The 23515-nt window shown below is 42.5% G+C and overlaps 1 protein-coding gene, 1 long non-coding RNA gene and 4 other non-coding genes across 6 annotated transcripts in view; 5 read left to right on the forward strand and 1 right to left on the reverse strand.

Annotated features, from left to right (window-relative positions):
* Nucleotides 1–4183: 4183 nt before the first annotated feature.
* On the forward strand, nt 4184–4275 carry LOC146309013 (small nucleolar RNA SNORD88). Its single transcript, XR_014772545.1, has one exon. It is a non-coding gene; the product is annotated as a small nucleolar RNA SNORD88 (small nucleolar RNA).
* A 669-nt stretch (nt 4276–4944) lies between these two features.
* Nucleotides 4945–5036, forward strand: LOC146309014 (small nucleolar RNA SNORD88). The gene has a single exon (XR_014772546.1). It is a non-coding gene; the product is annotated as a small nucleolar RNA SNORD88 (small nucleolar RNA).
* Nucleotides 5037–6337: 1301 nt separating this feature from the next.
* Nucleotides 6338–7316, forward strand: LOC146309015 (uncharacterized). The gene is made up of 2 exons (XR_014772483.1): nt 6338–6635; nt 7193–7316. It is a non-coding gene; the product is annotated as an uncharacterized LOC146309015 (long non-coding RNA).
* LOC146309016 (small nucleolar RNA SNORD88) lies at nt 6436–6527 on the forward strand. Its single transcript, XR_014772547.1, has one exon. It is a non-coding gene; the product is annotated as a small nucleolar RNA SNORD88 (small nucleolar RNA).
* On the forward strand, nt 7011–7100 carry LOC146309017 (small nucleolar RNA SNORD88). Its single transcript, XR_014772548.1, has one exon. It is a non-coding gene; the product is annotated as a small nucleolar RNA SNORD88 (small nucleolar RNA).
* A 6251-nt stretch (nt 7317–13567) lies between the features above and the next one.
* shank1 (SH3 and multiple ankyrin repeat domains 1) overlaps nt 13568–23515 on the reverse strand; it is a 115764-nt gene continuing 105816 nt past the window's right edge. Inside the window, exons 25-27 of the mRNA XM_084743455.1 lie at nt 18428–21995; nt 16229–17119; nt 13568–14291 (exon numbers count right to left, since the gene is read on the reverse strand). Of these exons, the coding sequence (XP_084599581.1) occupies nt 14204–14291; nt 16229–17119; nt 18428–21995 (4547 nt within the window). The 3' untranslated portion in view covers nt 13568–14203. The remainder of the gene's footprint in view (nt 14292–16228; nt 17120–18427; nt 21996–23515) is intronic.

A 23515-nucleotide genomic window follows, 5' to 3' on the forward strand; every position in this document is an offset into this window, starting at 1 on the left:
CTTTCTATACTTAAGATTTTTCAGGTGTCTGTATTTTACTTCAATGTTTATTTTTCTGCCAGTTTATACTGTTACTGTCAACATCTGTACTTACTACTCCTTACATTTTCAAAACAGGCTTGTTACTTTATATTTAAAGGAGATATATTGATTATTTTATTTTGCAGCATTGTGCACCACCTTCCTAACATTAAGACTGATTTCAGCATAAATGGAGGGGTTGATAAAATGTAGGAAAGACGATTCCTTAGTGTCTCCATTAGCCAAGTATGACAGACGCAACAAGACAAAATGACAAAAAATTACACTGACAAGACATAAAAGACGGTAACAAGATGAAAAGAAGATCTAACAAGACAAAGAAAGACCAATCAAGAAGAAAAAGACATTAAAAAAAGAAAAACACTTAACAAAACAAATATAATATAAAAATATAAGAAGACAAAAAAGATGTAAAAGACTGAAAAAGATGTAACAAGATGAAGAAAACAGAACTGGATGATGAAGACCAAACAAAAAGAAAAAACGCAGAAAGATAAAAGATGTAAAAAGACAAAAACAAGATGAAACAATATGAAAAAGATGTAACCAGACAAAAATAATGTAATAGACGTAAGAAGATGCAAAACACGCAACAAGACAATAAAGACATAACAAGAAAACAAAGATGTAACAAGACAAAAGAAAAAGTCCTAACAAGACGAAATAAGCAAAGACGGATGAAAAAGACGTAACAAGACAAAAACAACATAATGAACATAACAGGTCAAAAAAGACAAAGAAGACGAAACAAGAGGAAAAGACGTAGCAAGACGCAAAATAACATAAAAGACGCAACAAGACAAAAAAAGATATAAGACGAAAAACTAAACAAGATGAAAAAGACAACAGCACTAAGAAGTACGTAAAATATGTAACAAAACAAAACAGACAGCGAGGACGACTACACTGCAGAGAAAAGTTGTGGTCCAGTTAACTTTGTACAGAGACAGCTGGTAGAAATGTCCTCAGAGGGAAACTTTTGACTTTTATATTTCAGGGTCTGTACTTTCTCACTTTTACTTGAGTAAAAGAGGTTGAATCAGTACTTCTACTTTTACCAGAGTCCTTTTTTTTTGCACAAATATCTGCACTTCTACTTGAGAGAAGAATGTGTGTACTTTTGCCACCTCTGTCTGCAAACCATGTTTTACTATTTTACAAAAGACGCACAAAAACAGCATGACCAGATAAGGAAAACTCCATCCCTCTGTGCATGTCTTTATACCCCCTCTCTCCTCCCCTTAACATTCCCCCGGGAGAGTTTGGTAGGCCTGCCTCCACAGCTGGAGGTTACATCCTGTGTGTGTATGTGTGTGTGTGTGTGTGTGTGTGTGTGTGTGTGTGTGTGTGTGTGTGTGTGTGTGTTAAAGGCAGAGATTCTTTGAAGTCAGAGACCCTGCAGAAGAATTGTTCACATACACATATCCTGCTCTTGCTTCATGCTATGCTGAACTTGTGAAACCTCGTCTTGCCAGAACACGTCACGTAAACACACAGCTGTTACACGTTGTGATGTTTACGCCCGGTTACAACCTGCTCTTAGAAAACAGTAATGCTCTGTTAGTAATCCTATAATCACATCTGGAGAGATGGATGACAGATATCATGACAACACTGTGAAAATCCTGTGATTAAAATGATAATAGAGACAGAAACAAGTGGAATAAGGTCCCTGTTGACTGAGATAAACTAAACACAGATTCTTCTTCTTCTAGTCAGTTTTTCAAATAAACAATCAGAAAGAACCCTGAAATATTTTAGCAGAGTGTTAAAATGTATGCATCTTTAAATTTTTCTGAGGAAAATCTTGTCTTAGTCATATCATAGAAAAGTGGAAATGTCAAACTTAGAATTAACAATGTACAAAAAGTTCTTAAAAATACTTTTGATTGCAGAAATATGCACAAACGTCTTGTTTATTCTGATGTAATATTCACTTTATTCAGTTAAAAATCCACAATCTACAAAAAATACTCACAAGTAGAATCACTTATCTTTGCAAACACATCAGAAAGATAGTGGCTTGTTGAGTCTCACTCCCAGGACATCAAACACTGATGTTTTGGTTTGTTAAAGTGTCGGAGCACAGCAAAATAATGAGAAAATAAGGAAATACAGGCTGAGGACAGGAAGTCAGCCACAGACACCACCACACACTTCAAATAGGTCATAAGTGATGATGCAAAGGGATTATGTTTAAATAGATTTATGCATTTCTTTAGGAAAATCTTGCATATTATGCCTTTAAAAAAAGTGTTGGTTGCACATAAATGCACTAAAATGCATTTATTTATTTTGATGTGACTTCAATATTCATTTTGACAACACAAAAGTATCCATGTAAATAGGTTAAATGAAACCAGGCTTCATAGGAAGTTTTTGTTGTTGTTGTTGTTGTTGTTGTTGTTGATGTGTAAAAGGCATATCTTCAGCCACCCAGTAAACAACTGTGATCCACCTGATCTAAAATAGAAGTCGTGTGTCCATGTGTGAAAATTACTGAGTGGGTAGAAAACTCTGCAAAGTGCTGGACCACACGAAGCTGTGTTTAAAGTGATTAATCGTTTCAGAGCTTTGGACAGTTCAAAATGACGACCTCTGCTGGTCAAACCCTGCTACTGCAGCTTTACAGAATGATTTCACGTGAGACCTTAGAAATGGGGAGTCTGACTTGTATTTAAGTGAATTCACTGTTGTCGTTTGTTATAATATGTTCAGTTATGGTCATATTCTACCAGCTGATCACTTTGAAGCTTTACGGCCCTGCGTTCAAATATTGTGGCAGATTAATACAGGAGTGTAGTGTAGCTTAAACCACCTGCAACATAAAGGAGCAGTTCAGGTTATTTGAAATGGGGTGAAGTTCCTGAAGTGAAAATCCCTTTCAAATTCTGCACAAAGGTTTTAGATTATTGTTCATTTTGTCCTAACCATCCAATGTGGACTGACCAGGAGCTATGAGATCAAATAATGTCAAATAATGGTATATGCTCCTGCAGACGACACAAGTCTGCAAGATATCAGCCTCCTTTTAAGGCAAACATGTTCTATTCACGATGTCATGGAGAAGTACTGCACTACCCACAATCCTAAAGTGTAATAATGAGGTTTGTGATTGTCAGAGCTGACTGCTGCTGTTACTGTTACTGTTACTCACATGGTTTGTTTGTTATTTTGGGCCATGCTCACCCTCATGCCTGTCTATCATTTACCATGTGAGTGACATATCGGACTGGACTGATACAAAATATGATCAAACTCACTATTTTGACTGTAATATTCATTTTGGACGCGCAATTGCTACACATTGCTCCTTTAAGTCTTCAAGTTACTGGCGCGCGCTGCACCACAGTCCAGCAGGCGGCGGTGATGAGCTGATAAACTGAGTGACAGGCGCCATTATTCAACACACGAAGAAGAGGAGCCAGCAGCAGTCAGTTGATTCCTGTCTGCACGGACTGAAGCATCGCTGATAGAGCTGGTAAGATCATGAAATTATGAACTGCATCAATGTCACGTTTAGTTTTTGTGGCATTTATATTTAGATTAGGGGAGATTTGTTGTGGTAACTTGGTAAAAAGCGACGACCGCAACCCACCGCCAGTCTTTTCTGTTAATATTTAGGGTAATGTTAGCATTCAGTGCTACATATTCTTTTATCTTCTCAGACTGAACCTTAAAATTCAATTCAAGTTGTGTAACTTTACAGATTAGTATCGTCGTGTTAACACATCGTAACAGTTTGTGTAAACCGAGTGTTTTATGATGATATAAAACAGCTTTGTTGGCTAACTTTTATGCTAAAACACAATACAGACATGTGGCTACACGACTCAAAGCAACGACTGTGTCTCTGAAACACGTGGTCACTGGTGTTGAACGTGGAAAGAATAAAGTGAAAATAAAATGTCAGAAGTCGGTTTAGTTGTCTGTTCTTGCACCAGCACATGTTAGCACCGTCACACCGTGGGCCTTTCCACGTGGTAAACCCTCCACGTTAGATTAGCATTGAAGCTAACGCTGTGATTAGCAGCACATGGTCCGTAATCACAAGCTAGGTGGCAGCAAAACGTGGAAGACATCATTGTATATCACGTATAAAATGTTAAATGTTGCTTGTATATAATCTTATAGCTGTCCCTCTCTCCCCTGATGACTTGCACTGGGCTCTGAGTCTGTATGGAGACAAACGTGCATCTTTGGCCCTGACAAGCCAGAGTTTCTGAGGAGAAACTAAATTATTGATAATGTTGAAAAGGTTTGGTCATTACAGCACAATTTAACTCGTGCCTTTTGTTCTTTCAGGTCACTTTCAGCTGGTGAAACTTCTCCTAGACTCAGCTTGAGGCCTAAAAGGTATGTAGAAGTAACACATTCTCATGAGTTAATTATAAATGCTCAAATCACATAACTGTGAAAGCAGACAGTTTTACAAAATCTTTTAGTGAACACTTTTAATTCAAGATTTAATTATTGTCAAAGGTGGTCTTATGAAGTTTGGTCACTAGAGAGCGGTGAACACTCATTTTACACATGAACTCAAATGAGACACCACAGCACAACAAAACTTCTGTCGGATATTAAAAATATCACTTTTAAATTGGACAAAAGTTTATGTGATGTTCTGTGTAGAAATGGTGATTTTGTGTATTGTAGCCAACACTGATGATTTACAGATCAATCAGTCATCACAAGCTAAGTGGCATCAAAACTTGGATAATCGCATTTTATGACTTAAACCAGTTATTCCCACAGTGTGGGCCCTGAAGACCCTGATGATGGGTGTTGAGAGGCGATGAAAAATGATTTCACGAGTATTAAATTACCATGTTTTTCTTCATTTATCTGAAACTCAAACTCAAATGTTGCTTGTATATGATCTGAAACTGTTCGTGGCTGTTCTCTCTCCCCTGATGACTTGCACTGGGCTCTGAGTCTGTATGGAGACAAACGTGCATCTTTGGCCCTGACAAGCCAGAGTTTCTGAGGAGAAACTAGACTTAACTTCATCAGAAGGTTTGGTTATTGCAACACAATTTAACACATACTTGTTGTTCTTTCAGGGTCACCTTTGATTCGTGAAGCCTCTCCTAGACTCAGCATGAGGACTAAAAGGTGTGTAAAAGGCAACACACTCATAAGTTAATTATAATTACATGCATCACACACCAGCTGTGAGGGCAGACAGTTTTACAAAATCTTTTGGTGAAAACCCTTTTAAAATTGTCATATTGACGAAGGTGTAGTTATGAAGTGTGACCACTAGAGGAACACTCATGAACTCAAATCATACATGATGATATACCAGCATTTCTGAGGAGAACTTTGAAACCATCACTTTTAAATTAAGCAGAAGTGCAGTGATGTTTAGAAATGGTCATTTTGCGCTCAGAGCAGACTCGAGGAGCTCCTGTTCATGGCGGTCCTGGCATTCTTGTATTTAAGCGAAGCATCGCTGCATCGGCAATACGTCAACACATTGAAATTTATTACTTTGATAAGAACCCTCTGACCTTTATTCAATGGAGGAGAGACCTGAGGAGCTTTTTGCACCTGGAGAAAATTAGATTTACAAAGAAGAATCGCATAGAAATCTTTCAAATTTGGGAACCTCTGTTCGCATTTGATTTCATTTCTTTAAGACATGGTGAGTTCTCTTCTTACATAACTGTTGTTTATATGGTCTAAAAAAATATTAGGGCTGCAACTAATAAATATTTTCATTGCTGATTGATTAGTCTTGTTTTTTACTCAATTAATCAATCAGTAGTTTAGATATTCAGTTTCCTGTCAGAGCAGCAAAGAAACCAAAAAAAAACAATATTGTATATAAAAATATTTTTAAGGAGCTGAAATGAGAGAATTTTGACTTTTTCCATCTTAAAAAAAAATTAATCGTTAACAGTTATCAAAAATAGTTGGCGATTCATTTAAAAAATCGATTAATTGTTGCAGCTCTAAAAAAATGAACTTTGTGTTGGTTTATTTAATTTGATGTCATTCATTGTATTTATTGCTCACACTGTATAAGTGATTGTGCACCTTAGTATATTTTTGTGTCACCATAATTTTTGGCTAGTTTTTCACATGAATGGGTGTTAAAGTAAATTATGATGATTACATTTAGTGTATTTTTGTCTTTAATCATGGAAGAATCAAAGATTCTTAAAGATGTTTTTTTGTAGAGAAAATGTCTAATTGTATGTATCAGTAACTACTGCAACCCACTGAAGTACATGAGTTGCATTCATTCCTGCAAGTTGATTATTAAGTTTAAATATTAGGTTGAATTTAGCTGTTGCTCTCCTCACATCGTGCATACTGTGTACATAATGTATATCTTTCATGTATTGTATATCAGTAATCTAAAATGGTACGTAGTTTATTTGTCCCTCTCTCCCCTGATGACTTGCACTGGGCTCTGAGTCTGTATGGAGACAAACGTGCATCTTTGGCCCTGACAAGCCAGAGTTTCTGAGGAGAAACTAAACTAACGATGCTCAAAAGTCAGAATTTTAAACAACAAATTTGTTAACTTTAACTTTTTTTTTTTCAGGACTTGAACGTGAAGCCACGTCGATCACCGGCCACAGGTACGTCTCTTCAGCTGCTCATTAATGCAAATATCTAATCAGCCAAATTACATGGCAGCAACTTGATGCATGTAGATGTGTAGACATGGTCAAGACGACCAGCTGAAGTTTAAAACGAGGATCAGAACAGAGAAGAAAGGTAAGTTACTTTGAACGTGTCATGGCTGTTGGTACCAGACAGCTGACAAATCTGCAGCCACTGTGTGACGCCATCATGTCAGTATGGAGGAACATTTCCAGAACCTTGTTGAATCCATGACACGTAGAACTAAAGTAGTTCTGAAGGCAAAAGGGGTTCCAACCTGATACCAGCAAGGTGTACCTAATAAAGTGGCTGGTCTGTCATAACACTCCACCTCCTGGCCTGTGAATTGTGGTCTCTTGTGATGTATTGCACTGGGCTCAGAAAACGAGTGCTGACAGAAGTGCAGCTCTGCTCCTGACAAGGCGGAGTCTGAGGAGACTGTTGCTAAAAAATGATTTGAACCTTGTTGGATTGTGATCATGTTGTTTGAATTCTTGTTTGCCTGACTGGTTTCTTGTGTTTTTTTTTTTAGGTACGGCTCCTCTGCAGACATCATCATCTTTATAACATGTTGTAATGTAAGTTTCTTGTATGTTTTTCTAATCATATGAACATGTATTTGCTCTGATTTAATAAAATAAAACCGTGCATTTTAAGGTTTCCTGTCTGTTTTCTTTTTTTAAATAAATGTCATACTAGAGTAAAGGGACAGCACATTATTAGAATGATTCAGTGACTTATGAGCTGCTCTGTTGTTCAGTTTGTCACTGACATGAGTCAACTGCTGGATTATAAATGTGTTGGAATTGCTTTGATTTTGTAGACTGACTCACAGCAGTGAAACCTTTGATTATGTGTAAATCAAATAACAAAATCCAGAGTCCTGAACAAAAGCTGTGTTTCAAAGTGAGTCACTTATGTTTTACAATAAAGATTTATCTCTCTGCTGTTATGAGCAGCACCTTTTAAAACATTAGATTATAGCCTACAGATTGTTTGTGTGAAGAGCTGCAAGTAATTTTAACTCGAATTTATCTGATTTTTTTTTTTGTTTGATCCAGAAAATGTTGATCACAGATCAGATCTCCTCAAAGCTCAAGATGACGTCCTCAAATGTCTTTTGTCCACAACCCAAAGATACTCAGTCTGTCAGACAGGACAAAAGAAACCAGAAAATATTCAAGTTTGAGAAACAGAAATTGGATAATTTGGACTCTTTTGTTCTTAAATGACTCAAAATAGTTGCAGCTTAATATTTAGTACATGCAGGATGTCAAAATATTTAACGGTCCTCAAACTGAAATAAATACGTAAAATGAAAATAAAATATTAAAATTACTGAATGCCCATTTACATTTAATATAACTCTTTTATGGTGCCAGGTTTATTGCAATGAAATCAAAATGATGATATACATAACTGCAAATGTTCTAAATTTTAAAATATGAAGCAACTGACTGTCGCCAGGAAAAAAAAACCTTAAGCAAAGCACTGAAAAAGAAACTGCTGTTGGCTAAAGCTAAAAAAATGATAGAAGGGAACACGACTGGAGAGGCTTCATCTGATGTGTGTGCACAATGCAAATAAACTTTATATTAAATTTATATAAGTTATATTGAACATTTCCAATCTGTCAAACCCTATCATCATATCTAAACTGACTATAAATGCAACTGTGAATAAAGATGACTGAATTCTTTTATACCCACAGCAATCAATGTATGTCATATTTTACCAGATCTTCATAATAACTTTAATTGTGATCATGAGTATTTAATTCTCACTAATTTCCTGCCAGGAGATAAATATATATAGGTTCAAATAATAAGTGACTTTTAGCTAACATGAGTGAGTTAATAGTTTAAAATGTAACTGTTAAAATAATTTTCCAAACTTTAAAACACACCGTACAAACCCTGATCATAGGCTGTCTGTTGGTTTACTGTAATTATTTAAAGGGATGGTTTGGATTATTTGATGTGGTTGTATGAGGTACTTAAACCTACAGTAAATGGTGGTCGACACGCCCCCAGTTCTGGAAGGAGGTGCGGTGAGGAGGGACAGCATGCTGTGTGGACAGTCGGCAACAAAACATTACATACACTTCAAAAAAGGTCATCCTAAAAATTTAGTGTCAGCACGTGTGTACGCTATATTTAGGAGGTTTACAGTGCTTTACTCGGCTGTCAGACAGCATCCTCTGACAGGAAACTGCAGTCATATAAGCCAAACATCACCCTCTCCAAACCAACAAAACTCCATAGGCGAAATCAGTAATTTTACCTCGCAGGACAGAGGAGTTTCTGCCTCGATCTGTTGGTTTGTTTGTTATTGTGTGACCTCTGTGAATCTGAATTCTCCTTTTAAAACACTGAAGTCACACAATAACACAAACAAACTAACAGATCACAGCGGCGTTAGACCAACAGGTCTTATGTTCTGCAGGATAAAATGACTGGTTTTTCCTGTGGAGTTTGGTTGGTTTGGAGAGAGTGATATTTGGCTTGTATCATGGCAGTTTCCTGTCAGAAGAGGCTGTCAGACAGTGAAGTAAAGTGGTGAAAATATTCCAAATTTAGCATACACTTTTAACTGGTACTGAATTTTTTAGGTGGACCTTTTTAAAGTGGCTAAAAAAGACCTTTGGTTTCTCACCCTGTCCACAGCAGTTTATTACTTAGCTTTGGTGCTGATGCCCCTCTTTTGTTCTCCTAACTGGGGGCGTGTCAACCAGCATCTACTGTGGTTAGATACACTGATTATTGACAAGAAACTCATAAAACCTCACTTCTAATAATCCAAACTACCCCTTTAATATTTGCCAGATAATTTGATAGATATTTAATTGATAATGTAAATAAGTAAGTCCCTCCTAAACATTCTTCTTTTCTCCCTTGTAACTCGTATCCATCAAAAGGCACCTAGTAAGTAAATCATTGTTGCCCCATATACTCTGTCCCCTGCATTACTCCAAAACTTTCTGCCCTGGGGCAGCTTCATGTGCACATGAGGTTGAGACGCCGTCATCTTGCTCCAGGGGGGGTCAGATGTTTCATCCAAGAAATCAGAAGACATAAATTAGAACTTTGTTTCTTTATCTTTATTATAATTCTAACAATTTATTATCTCTTAAAACATTTGAAATTCATATATGTTTATATGAATGTGTGTATATGCATATCACATATACATATATATTCTGTAAGTTACCTTTCATCAGTTCATATTCTCATTTTTTAAAAGATCTCTTAAAGGAAAAAGAAATGCTTTCTATAGAGTCAGACCGATTCCCTCAGATCGTACTTTTTCTCCTGACAGCAGCGATGAGCCATCACTATTGATTATAACTTCTAAATGCAAAGAAAGGATCAAAAACCCAAAAACCAGTCACTTACAAGAACATCGTCGTATCAGCAAAGAGACGCTGTCAAAAGTTTTCTTAGCCACAGTTATTAATTGGCCCTATTTACAGTAGCAAACGTTTCAGAGACCTGATGGAGACAAGTAGAATCTGGCTCCGCGGATCGAGTTCGGACAGGCGGCCACGTTCTGCTTGTTCAGCCTTTCGGGAGAAACTGGCTGAAAATGACTTCAAAACCTCTAAAGGGAAATGTGAGAAAGCCACAGTTGCTAATGGAAATAGGGTCATTGCATAATATGCTGGTCATAAACAATGAGCGGTGAGCATACTGGCACATGTCAGCGACTGCAGCAGGTGCTTTGTACAAACAAGAAGATGCAAATGATGAGCGAGGAACAGACTGTCAGGTCATTAACAGTGGAAGGGGGCAGATGTAGAGAACGGGTCGAACTGTATAGAAAGCAGAACAGTTAAATAAATACATTGTACCTTTTCATGTTAAACATTATTTGGAAGACAGAGATTCTTTAGAACTTTTGAGACTTTTTTACATCTTAAACCATAATTAGATGACCATTATTTTCATCGTCCTTATTGCTATTTCCCTTTGCATTCATATATAATCTCTCCTTTACCACCGACGCAGAACAATTGCAGACACAGATCCCCCTCAGTGACCTTTGCTCATTCACATTTGCAGCCTGTGTGTTATGTGCACTTTGAGCGGCATGAAGTCTATGAAAATCAGCATCTTTCAGACTAAGCCTAGCAGGGCCAGGAGGAGAGTCCCCATCAACGGCCCCCCCGATGTAAAAATGCATGTTTGATATGTGTTCGAGGACTCAAAAGCAGCAGGAGAGGTGAAGTGTTGTTCAAGGTAGAGAGGTCATGAGAGAGCCCTTATATTTGATCTCGGCGTTGAGCGAGAAAAGCAGGACTGAGGTTATAATGAGATGTAGATGTGCAGCGAAAGCGAATGGGAAAATAAAAAGACTTCAGTGAAGTGTATGGGAAAAGAATTAAATTTGTGCATGCGATCAATCAAAAAGGTAGAGAAGCCCTGAGAGTCAAGTGAGGAAAAAAACTTCTGGTGATCCATTTTGTTAGTCTGATCAAATTGTTTTCTCTCCTGCATTAATGACTTAATATCAAGTTTTTAAAAAGAGTGGAGAAAAAAAGTTCTGGTTCAAAAAAGATAATTTGTCAAAGTGCTTGTTGTCCTGCTCACTTTGGTCACAGGAGGCTGAAGTCCACCACTACCCCGGGTTCTAAAGAGGAACTACCTAAAAACTTATTTCACCTGGAGAAAAGTGTTGTGTGCCTGATGCATGTTCTCATTGGCTCGTCTCATAACTTTTTGGATAAAAGTTTTTTGTAAATTAAATTAAATACACAGAGAGCTCACACCTAATTGTAACATCAAACACATACATTTTTTTTTATTGATTTATGTAAATTCACTTAAGTCTTTCACTCCTTGTACTGCTGGCGCAGCTGCAGATTTTCAAATGATTTATACCTGAAATTATAAATTCTAAGATTAACCATCATAATAACTAAACAGTGTATCAGTCTAATTTGCTGAATTTTCCAAGCTTTAGAAATAAAACTAATCCATACTGTGCCACTAAGAACAACTTTGCATTTTCATCAAACCAAAATAATTCAGGATTTGTGTTCTGCACACAAATGATCATATAAAGTTACCTACAAAAGCAACCTTCAAAAAAGCTAAGTGCAATTTATATGGGGCACATGACATTCAAACATTAGCATGACTGAATAATGCAGATTGGTACAGATTAAAATATGTGTGTAGAAAAAAAGAGTTGAATGATCCTGGCAAAACTTTTATTTGTATTTTTACTCAGCAAAACTTTTTATTTCATCTTCATTTGACCATTAATCTTTTTATTAAGGACCTCAGAAAGATTATCCTGACAACAACTTTCACCTGTTCTGAAGTCATTAATGCAGGAGAAAAAAAAACAAAACAAGGTCAGACTCAGAGAATAGAGGTTTTTGTCTCATTTGCCTCTTTGGGGTTCTGTATAAGTGGGGTGGCTGCTATCCAGAATTGAAAAAAAACAAAAAACAATTTTAAAGTACTAGTTAAATAAAGTGAGACATAATTTTCACTTGTGTGTATCGTGGGCATCCCCAGAGCAACAGCTGCTACATTTCCAGCATCTGCATATAATTAAGTGGCAACAAACTTTTCACAAGAGTGAGGAAATCATATTCTTTACTCAAAGGTCAGCGTGTAATTTTGATTAAAGCTTATTAGTCTGACAGAAGGAAAGCTGAAATGAGAGAGTGAAAGGAAGTGATTCTTAAATGTGCTTCACATTAAGTTGCAGTGCTTCTTGTCACATAGAAGCAATGTTAAGGGTACAGTGCACGAAATAATATGCATCTTTCAATTCAAAAATACCTACATATACATATATATCATATTTATATATATTACCAACACGATTATCTTCACTACACAGTCAGAAAATACACTGACTGCACAAGAGCCCCGACTCCAGGAATCTTCTGAAGCTATAATAACAGTAAGGACGATGATAGTAATGATAAATAGTAACAATAAATCTCTTCATATCAATATTCCAGTATTCCCATTTAAAGTTTAAAAATTGTAAGAACAATCATAGTATTAAAACTCGATATAAGCGATTCTCTCCGATCCCTTCGGTCGGCCGGGTGGCTGCTTGTTTCCTCCTGGATTTTGTCGAGAGAGAAGGGGTGGGGCACCACTCCTGGAAGGAGCAGGGGGGATTGGGCGGGGAAAGAGCAAGAAAATGGCAGTTTTTCCTCTTCCCCTCCCCTCTCCTGTCCAGTCTCCCTCGGACGGAAGGTCTGAATGGGTGTACAACAGTTTGCCTCGACGCTGAGGAAGTCTTTCTCGGTGAATAAAATCCTCGGGGAGATTTCTCTTCACGTTGTCACGTATCCCGTCTTAACAGTTGAAAGCACAGTCTGTCTCCTTTCTGTTTAAGTACATCTTGGATCCAAACATATAGTGTGTGTCTATGTATAAGGTGTCCCATAAACTCTAACACAACCACTTGTAAGTGCTTGTGTGTGTGTGTGTGTGTGTGTGTGTGTGTGTCCACATGTTGGTGTATGCATGCAGGCATGTATAGTAGTATCTCGGGTGCCTGTGAGTGCGTATCAGTGTGTTTCTTTTTTGTCTTTTTTTCTTTTTTTTGTTGGTCTGGGCACTTATTTTTGCTACAAATTTGTGATACAGTGACCAGTCTGTATATACGTCATTATAAGACTTAAGATGATAAAGAGCTATAGAGAAACACGTACGATCCTGATCGCAGGACCTGCAGTGAGGACAGAGCCCTACCAGTGGTGAGGTAAAAACAAGACATTACCGATCAAAAGCCGAACTGAGGACGCAAAAAGTTATCCGCGTTCGCGCTCTTCACCACTGACAGACGTGGAAGCTGTCGTGATATCCCGCCCCGCGTCGTCCTACGTTCACCATGCAGACGGACAAAGCCTCACCCCTGCAGACATTCACCCTCAAATACTCATCAGCTATGATATTCAGACAAACTTAACATCCACTCACACGGGGAGGGGTGGTCATTGATTGCACTCGTATTCTTGGTAAATTCCACTTTTGAACCTGAACTGATTTAACCAGCCGGCTGAGAGGGAAGAGCGCTAGTCACGATAACGGACGCCCTTATTTTAACCAATTCTGTAGCAACAGGCTCGAGTTTTTAAATAAAATCTGAGTGGCTTTTTGATTGTTCCTCTCAAGTATTTGGTGCGTCTCGACTCTTCACTCTGCTGCAGCCATAGTGTCTTCATATGCGTTTTGGACGAGAGTGTGTTTGTGTTACTTGTCGATTGGTGTGACCGGACATGCGTGTGGGGAGTGTACTTGTGTAAATCAGCCCGCCACAACTGGGGAGCGCCAGCCGGTGTGTTTATGGATCGTCAGCCCTTTTTCCGTCCCTGTGTTTCCATCTCCCTTTGGGACTTGACTCCCTCTTTCTGTCGCTCTCTGTGTGAAATCTGTTCCCCCCTCATTTGTTGTGTGAATCCACCATGGATAGCAGCAGTTGTGTCTTCCTCCCTCATTGACTTCAACCCCTCCTCCTTCCTCACTCTCTCTCTCTCTCTCTCTCTCTCTCTGCCTCCGCGTCTGCAACCTCAGCTCCGACTCCCATCGTCCCTCCTCCTTTCAGTCTGTCCATCCCGAGGTGAGAGAACAGAAATAGGAAATGGGCTGCTGGACAGCCTGAGGACAGAAGAACAAACATAGGACACGAGTGATGTTTGGAGGCTTTTGTGAGATGTTAATGAATGGTGTTTGTTGTGAGTTATTCTCTTGTGTGACTCAAGCTTTTTAAAATGGAAAGAATCATTTGTTCATTAGGAAAGTACGGCGCCTCTCTGGGAAAACATTCGTCACTCGTCACACACTTGATGACTGACAAAAGCTGGGTTTCATTTCTGCAGCTGCATTGCAGCAGTTCACACTTTAAAGTTTGCAGGAAGTCAAAATCAATGTTACTGGTGTTATTACCCACAGTAGATGATGTTCAGCACACCCCCGATTTGAAGAAGCAGCAGCAGTAGTAGCATGGAAGCTAACAGGGGAGTGTCGTATATCTTTCACAGTAATTCATTCATTGTCTGTGACGGCTAATCTTTGAAGGGTCGCGGGGGGCAGGAGCCCATTCACCCTTCGCTAAGCCCCACCCCCAAACAGCAACTGTCCAATCATAGCTTAGCTAGAGCTGTCAAGCGTTCCATTTCTCTCCATGTTGAAGGTGTGCAGGAGGCTCTTAGAAGAGCGACACTATGTTTCATGAGTCTGGACGGCGATGTCTTTTTTTGTTGTCTCTAAAAAACGTGAAACACAAGAGCACATGTGTGGTGAATGGATTACACTCTGTCTTCATCTGCTCTAACATAAGCTGCAAATGTTAGCATGTCCGGCTAACTAACACTAGCTTACTAGCTGCAGTAACTTTACCTCCAGACAAACTTGTTAGATCCCACTGCATCTCTGTTTGTTCTAAGGGGGTTTGAGGAGGAGGATGTGGGCCGGTGCTGAATCAGACGGTCGATGATGATGCATCTCTCTCTGGCTTACTGTCTCAGGTTTAAGCCGGGTTAGTTTAGCTCTTATCTTAGCTGTCTTCCGCAATTGCGGTCCGGCTGGTCTGGCTGGGTGACCCGTCTCAAAGTCCGCTGCACGAATCGAGTCCCTGCGCTTCCTTTTCCCACGTTAATGAGTGTATTTCTCTATACCTGCTGTATTTAACCATCCAACCAGTGTTTGCTGCTGTAATCTAGCTTTGGCCTGTTAGCATTAATGTTATATCATGTACACAGCTGTTAGCTAACTTTACATTAACACTTTCACATGGTTCTTGTTTTAAAACGTGTCAGATGGAATTCAAACTCAGGACCTACTTGATGTGAGGCGGCTGTGCTAACCACTGCACCCCCTGATTCTTTTCAGTGGGCCTTTTTTAGGTGGCTAAAATAGCAGTCCAACAGCAGTACACTGCTTAGCTTCCTACACCTGTACTCCTGCTGCTTCTTCAGTACACTGACTAGGTTTATGTACTTCATAAAAGTTTAAAAGTTTTCCACATATTAAAGAGACAATACAAAGTTTATCCATCTAGATTTTTATCCATCTAGATTTTTTGGTGTGAGTTGCAGAATTTTGGAGTTATCAACCACAGAGATGTCTGCCTACTTTTTCTGTAGTTGGTGGAAAGTAGTTCTGGTAGATTCTACAGTGGAAAAAAATAGTTCCTGCATGAAACTTGAACACCAGAAGCCATTTAATTCCATAATATTTCAGAGAAATATTGAAGGGCCGAGGTTCTACCCAGAATCCTTTTTTTTTTTTAGGAAGGGTTTGTCAAGACTTTGTTGACTAAGGGTTCCATTAAGAATCCTTTTTGGAGGGAAGGAAAGAAAGAATTCTCTGAAAGGATGGAATGGGAACAAGGCAATGAGCTCTTTATGGTTTTCTAGTTAGCACCTTTATTTCTAAAGAGTGTATGGCCAATATGTCGGCAGCTCACACCAAAGCTATCTAGATGGATGAACATCACTACAGGTAAGAAGAAAAATACGTATTTTTTATTTTGAGGTGAATTGTCCCTTTAACTAATAAATTAGTCGCAGTGATCAGTTGCGTTGTCGTCATACCTGTCTATTACACTCCTCAGAGCCCGCTCTATGTTCATGCGGTGGCCTACACGTGTCACACCCAAATCCAGATAGTCGTCCTTGGTGAGGGAGGGCAGGTGGGTGCCGTCGATCTCGTTGTCCAGGAAACGCTCTCTGTGCTCACCCAGGTTCAGGTATCCGAGCCAGTCTGCAACGTCATACTTGGTCCAGTAGGGCAGCGGCTTGGAGGCAAAAGGCTTTGTAGGGGACGGAGGCGGAAGATGAGGGTAACTCAGGCAGGGAGGTGGAGGGAGAGGGTGCAGGGGGGGAGAAGAGGTCCCGGACAGGAAGTGAGTCGGAGAGAGGGATCGAGAAACAACTAGGGTGGAGTTTTGAGGCGGAGGGGCGCCAGAGGGGGCAAACAAGGGAGGTGAGGGCGAGAAGTAAGGATCTCCAAGAGGGTTCCCAGGTGACGGTGGGGTGATTGAACCTCGGAGGTCGTAGATGGCACTGTATAAGGGTGTAGTTGGGAGGAGCGGAAGGGATGATGGCCGCGGCGGACCCAGCTTGGGCCTCTCTGATGGGGAGATGAGGGGGCTGGGTGCTCGCCGACGCTGGAGCATGTGTGATTCAGCCTTACGGGACTCGCGACTGGGGATGAACTGGAATTCTAGGGCTTTGGTCCGGTAGACAGGTCTGTGTTTGGGGGACGTGGGGTAAGGAGAATAAGATGTCGGGGACAGTGGGGAGTGGGAACGCGGAGGCTGAGAGGCAGGTGGAGGCTGAGGAGATGGGGATCGTCCCCAGTTGGGGTACTGGGAGGCGGGGGTGGGGGACGGGGATAACGATGGCTGCGATAACGAGATCGGAGATGGCGACTGGGATCGAGCTGAGGGGGGGCTCAGAGCTGAGGCCGAGTCTTCTGAAAATCTGTGAATGGAGAGGGAGAGAAACTGTTAGAAGTGTGAAAGAAAACAGAAGACAAAAAGATGATAAACATGCAGAGAGATGCTGTCAAACATTATCCAGCTGTGGATTAAAGTGATTTTATACTGACAACATCTTGAATCAGTCTAAAGGGTGCTCCGATCAGGATTTTTGGGGCAGGAAGCTGAATGCAGTATCTGCCAACAGGGTCTATAGCAATATTTATTTAACTATTCTTTTTTTTGTGACTGAAAGTTTGTTGCCACTTTCCAGTTTTAACATTCATAATACTCTGTACTCTGCACTGTACAGTAGGGTTGTACAATTGTTCAAATATAATAAGACAACAAAACAAATAAATAGGTAAATAAATAAACAAAAACTGAGCAATAAATAGTGAAACAAATACTAAATAGTACTATACAGCATTGTAAAGCAAACAAAATGAGTGTGAGTTTGCTGATAACAAACTGATAAGATTTTTCGTCCTTTCAATATATTGAAATATATATTGTTATGATTTTAGCATCTAATTATTAAAAATCCTGTAGTGAAAGAACAAGAAATCGATGACAGATGTAGAGCTTTGTGTTTTCACAAAGGAAAATAAGAAAAAAAATGGAAAGTTATCCATTTTAAACATCCTTTGTAGCTTTATGTATGAGGGGTGCTTGAATGCACCATGAAGTCCTGGTTGGTGCATTTTGCTGTACAAAGTGATGTAGTTTTCAGAGTTTACAAAGTGCACCTGAATGCATCTTAAGTCCCTGTCCTTGTGTGTGTGCGTGAGAAAGCTAACAAATTCCATCCTTAATTTGGAGCGCTGCCACCAATCAAACTATTTAGACCAAATATCAGCCAATGACTATTGGCGTCTGATTGATCGGAGCATCCTCAATCAGTCTATCAGTTAAAATTCTACATGTTTCCTGTCCTTCCTTACTGTTTCATAACAGGCCATAAATTCAAGCAGTTGTCAAAGTTTTATGTTCTTCCTGACAGAAAAAAACGTGTGTGGAAGTGTTTCTATTACCTGTTTCTGCTTCTGAGAGAAACACATGGAGAAAGCCAGAGAAATAAAAGAGGTTTACACAGTATAGACAACACTTACACAAGACACAGACAGTCAGTGCACAGTTTGTCACAGATGGCTTAAACATCAATCGTGGGTGGTAAAGAACTCACAGGTGGCACACTGACACGTTCACACAGGTGAATAGAATTGCAAAGCCGTGCATCAACAACAACAGAAAGTGTGGTTCATGCTGTGACACTGAGAAACGTGAAGCCAAGGTTTGCACCGATGTGTACCTGTGTCTGCTCAGTGGTCTCTGGCTGCTCCAGCTGTCCTTCCCTCTCTGCTGCAGTTTGTTGCTCAGCTCATTTATGATGCTGGGCTTCATACTGGACGCAGGAGGGTAAATCTTCTTCCCCTCTAAAAGTGACCCAGATTGGCCTCCATCGCCACTCATCTGCCCCTCGCCCCACAGAGGCTTCATCTCAGGAGTGCGTGGGCGGTCAAAGTACGGCGAGATGGGACGTCCCAAATTCTGCACGTCCCTCACCCCATACCCATCCTGGCCACTTTCATCCTCTGTCACGCCCTCCTCAGCCTCCTCCTCTTCCTGTTCATCCCGTCGTCTGTGGGAGTGGTAGGATGCAGGAGCGGTGCTGGTCTGTCTGTGAAGATCGCCGGTGCGTGTTCCCTCTCTGAACCTGTTGGTTTTTGGGTAGGTGGAGGCTGCTGCTGTGGCGTTCTGCATCTCAAAAGTTTGTCCATCCAGGTAGCTCATGTAAGACTCCAGAAAATCTCCGCCCCTGTCTGATTCCGTCCGGCCCCCCTCTCCCATCCGTCCTCCAGCTCCACTTCCTCTCTCCCCTCTCTCCAGCCTGTCTCCCCGGACGCCGGCTCCACTCAGAGCCAGGATGCTGTCCAGGTGGTGGTCACTGCTGCTTCGGCTGTCAAGCTCTTCAATCCCAGAGTCCACCACTGTCTCCTGGGACTCCCCTTTCTTGGTAGCAGGGGGAGGACGGTGGTGCTCCCCTGTCCTGCGAGTGCCCATGATGGTGGTGGAGGATGCCATATGCGTGGTGTGTGTTCGCTCCTGGTAGAGCTGTGTGGAGGTGCTCGTTGTGGTGGTGGCAGCAGTGGTGGTTGTAGCGGCACAGCTAGCGGTCGTGGTGTGTGAGGCAGTGCCCCTAAGTGGAGCGGAGGTGGCAGCAGTGGAGGAGGGCATGGGGGGACCACGGTAGGCCGGGGGAGGAGCGACTGTGTGCGGGGGAGGCGTGGGGGAAGAAGAGCGCCCAGGAGTGTGAGAGCTGTTGTAAAGGTGGTGGGGGTGGGACATAGAGAAGGGTCTATGATAGGACCCGGGAGGAGGCGGTGGTGAGACAGACGGGGGAGGTGGAGGTCCTGCTATTGAGGTGGGCTGCAGGGTAGAGGGTGAGGGAGGTGGTGGAGGGTTGGGTGACGTTTGGGAGGGGGAGGGAGCAGACTGAGTCAGGTTAGCCACCTCACTGTCGTAAGACGTGAGGCTGGAGGCAGTGGAGTCCCCTGCCTGAGGTGAGGGCAGGGGCGTATGAGCGGGAAACCCGCTTGAAAATGGTTCTTTTTGGGGGGGTGGAGGAGGTGGTGGTGGCGGGGGAGGAGGAGGAGGTGGAGGGGGCGGGACCTGCTGTTGACGGGAGGTCAGGCTGTTGGCGAGCATCCCGTGTTGTGAGTACCCTGATATTCTCCCCATTCCCCTGTCGAAGCTGTTAGCAAACTCTAACGGAGGCGGGAGGGGGTCTGCGTACACAAACTCATCGTCTGCATCAACTGAGGGGGCAGGGGGAGGGAGAACCATCAGGCCACTCCCAGTGGTCCCAGTAGTGTTCCCTGTCTGCTGAGTACTGGTAGGTGGAGGAGAGGGAGGGGTCAGGGACAAGATATAAGCATCAGCTTGACTTTCCATCCTGAGAAAAGAGGGCCTGCGAGGCTGCTGAGGCTGTGACACTTGCTGAGCAGAGCTCTCTGTGGCAGCTGCTGCCGCGTTGGCGGCAGCCTGCTCCACCCTCCTCATGTACCCCTCCCTCTCTTTGTCCCTCTCTCTTTCTCTTGATAGCTCCCTCTCCCGTTCCCGCGACCTCTCCCGCTCCCTTTCCTTGTAGGTCGACTGATATGGCTGCGATTGGTAGTGGTGCGTGTGAACCGTTTTGTCCTCAGAGAAGCGAACTCTCAGCCCCTCACGAGCTCCGCCTCCCTCCCGCTCCCTCTCTCCTCCACTGCCTTCCTCGCTCCACACGCTCCCGACTCCTCTGAGGATTCTGGGTGAGGGTGGACGGCCGACAGTCGGTGTGGTGGCAGCCAGAGATGATGAGGTGACCAGGTAGGAGGAGCTGGAGGACTGGGCGGCGGACGACACTGGCTGAGAGGTGGCAGTAGACGAAGGAAACACCACGCTCGACATCTGGCGGGTGAAGTGGTGCTCCGTTCCCCTCCTTAACCTGCTGTCATCCCTCAGAGCACGCTCTCTGGCAGCCAGGGCGAGGCCTAGTGGCGATGTGGGGTCAAGAGCCTTTCCTGTTAGAGGGTGAATGAAGGTGGTGGTGGTGGAGGGTGCTGGCTGCCTGCCCGCTGCTGTGTACAAGTCAGTAGGCACAGACTTAGGCTGATAGTCCAGTGCAGGTGAGGAGTACTCAGGTAAGCCAAAGGCTGGAGGCATACTGCGGGTGTGATGAATAAAGGTGTCCCCAGAGAACATGCCCTCGTCAATAGACTTGGACGGACGCAGCCGTGTTGATGAACTTTCAGCCTGTGTGCTGAGCTGTTGCTGTGACACCTGAGTCCGTGTTACTCCTGCTATTCCATCACTCACTCCTCCAAGACTCACGTCCTCCTCAGCAGACATGAACAAGGAGGCGCTCTTTCTGCGGGCTTCATGAAACCGCTCCCTGTCTCGGCGAGCTGCGCCAACAATGGCAGCCCCGAACTGGCTGGTAAAGTCCAGGTTATCCTGGGCCCGCATAGAAGGCAAGGTAGGAGGCGGCGGTGCTGGGATGGAAGGTGGGGCAGGGGGCTGTGGAGCAGGAGTGGAGGGAGGAGGGCCGTGGGGTGTTTTGGCTTCATCTGTCTCCCCTGATGCAGGAGCGTCTGCCTCCACACTGCTGCCCTGGCTGCTGCGGCCGCTGCTGCTGGTCGAAGGGGCCTTGACAATAATGGTTGGGATGGGAATAGAGCTTTTCTCCACTGAGCCTTTGCCCCCCAGAGTACCCTGGCCCATGCGCAAGTCCTCTACCTTCGATTGCTTCACCAGGGGGCCCTTACCTCTCCGGGCCCCTCCTTTAGGACCTCCTGCTCCAGCCCCAGCTGCACCGCGGTCTGCTCGCTGGGGTTGACTCTGGGTAGTCTGTTGTTGCTGGGGCATTACAGTGGCAATGCTGGATGGGGGGACGGCAGTGCTGTAGCCTCTCCTAAGACCTGCTGCCTTGGCCCCTCCACCAGCTCCAACAGGCTCCCCAGTATAGGCAACCTTCCGCGAAGCAGTCCTGCTTTGAGCTGTGTGGGCAGATGCGTGTGCGTATGAGGTTGTGTGGTCCACCGCTCCACCACTGGTGCTAGTGCTGGGTCCGCCCGCCCTCTCCCTGCCCCCATGGGTGAAGTGCACTGCCTGGGAGTAGGGCTGGTAGTGCGCAGAGGTGGATGTTGCCTGGGACACGGAGACAGAGGGCTGCTGGGATGACTTGGCTCTCCAACCAAGTGGCGGAGCAGAGGAGAATGGAGGGTCTGGCGGAGCTGTGGTGGGAGGAGGGGGGATGTCATCTGGGCCGGGCACCGACAGACTACGAGCGAACTTCATGGCTGGAGGATGCAGGAACTGCTTCTCCTCCTCAGGCACCCCTGCAGTACAGCATTCACACACAAAGAAAAAACAAATTTGGATGAAAATAGAGGTTTACAGATGGTGGAGAGTTAGAGTAAGGCCCTGTCCACACTTGCATGGGTATTTTTAAAAACGTAGTTTTTTCTATGCATTTGGGGCTTTTGTCCAAACACAAATGGTGTGTCTGGTTTGGATTCTTTTATATAGTTATAACTCGATTTTGAATGTTCTTCTTTGTCATGCACTTGTCTTTCTTTGTAGTTAATGATATACAAAAAATGATTCATGCTGTAAAAAGGCCTGAAATGACAAATGATTTATGAAATTCTCTCAATAAAAACAGATATTGCAAACACAAACAGTGTGTCAGGTCACTAAAAACTGAGCTTTTTGAAAATGCCTGCTAAAGTGAAGATATTTTAAAACTCCTGTCTCTTTTGTTTGACATCTTTGTGCATTATTATCTCTACAGTTTGCTCCCCATTTGTTCACATGAGGGGTTATTTTGAGGGAAGACAAGGAATGGTGAGAAGATTGGTGCGACTTAAAGTGCTGTTTCATGGACGACGTTTTCAGCAATGCTTTTGTTTTGATCAAAGCATGATGGCATGTGGCATTTTGCATCAGTCTCACAAACTAAATTATTCAGTTTCAGTTTAGTAATAACTTAATACAATAAACAAAAAAGGTGATTCTGCTGTAAAACAAAAAATTCAAATGTGGTTTAATGAGCAGCTTATCTAAAAGAGTACAGTACTATAAGCACAAGTTTGGAGTGATGATACTGTGAAGTATTTGAGTTGTCTAATGCAGTGTTTCTCAAACTTTTCTACTGGGGACCCACTTCTAAAATTGGTAAACCATCATTACTCTTATTTACCAGCATGCACATGTCCAATGTAGGTGAATCTGCAATATGCATTTTCAGGCATGTTAATATGGAGATTTTTTCTGGAACGGAGCTGAATTGAGAGATTGTTTTGGTAAAATACCCGTTTACATGTGGACAAGGCCTGAGAGAGGCTGGTGGACAAGAAAAGGAGAAAAGTTTGGAGGCAAATAAGAGCAGAGAGAAGAAAAAAAGAAGGAAAAAAAGGAAAGCTGGGGGTAATTACTGAGAGTGTCTGTCCAAATCTGCCTGCCCGTCTACCTGTCAGAGTCTGTCCTCAGTTCTTATGTCTGTTAGTAGGGAAGTCAGTTAGTGCTATAAAGTATATTCCACAAACAACTAAGCAGCACCATACAGCAGCATTTTTTGTTGGTCACCAAAGAGCACATTACTGATTCAAGGGGAGAGTTAGCAAAGCCTTAGTAAGCAACAAAGCAGAAAATAAGCCATCAGAATAACACAAGGAGATTAGTGGCACTACAGGATATAACAAATAGTAGTAGAGTGAGTATAAGACAAGCAGACATCTTATTTTTACGATACAAGTATAGTAACTTGAACAGGTGAGTGTATAACATACGACCAGCTACAGATACAGATACAAAGTGTGCACATTTTGGGCCGCAGACGAGACATTGTTGGCCACAG

The sequence above is a fragment of the Lutjanus erythropterus genome, chromosome 19 (genome assembly GCF_056507025.1).
Source record: "Lutjanus erythropterus isolate fLutEry1 chromosome 19, fLutEry1.hap2, whole genome shotgun sequence".
NCBI classification, from domain to species: Eukaryota; Metazoa; Chordata; class Actinopteri; order Lutjaniformes; family Lutjanidae; genus Lutjanus; species Lutjanus erythropterus.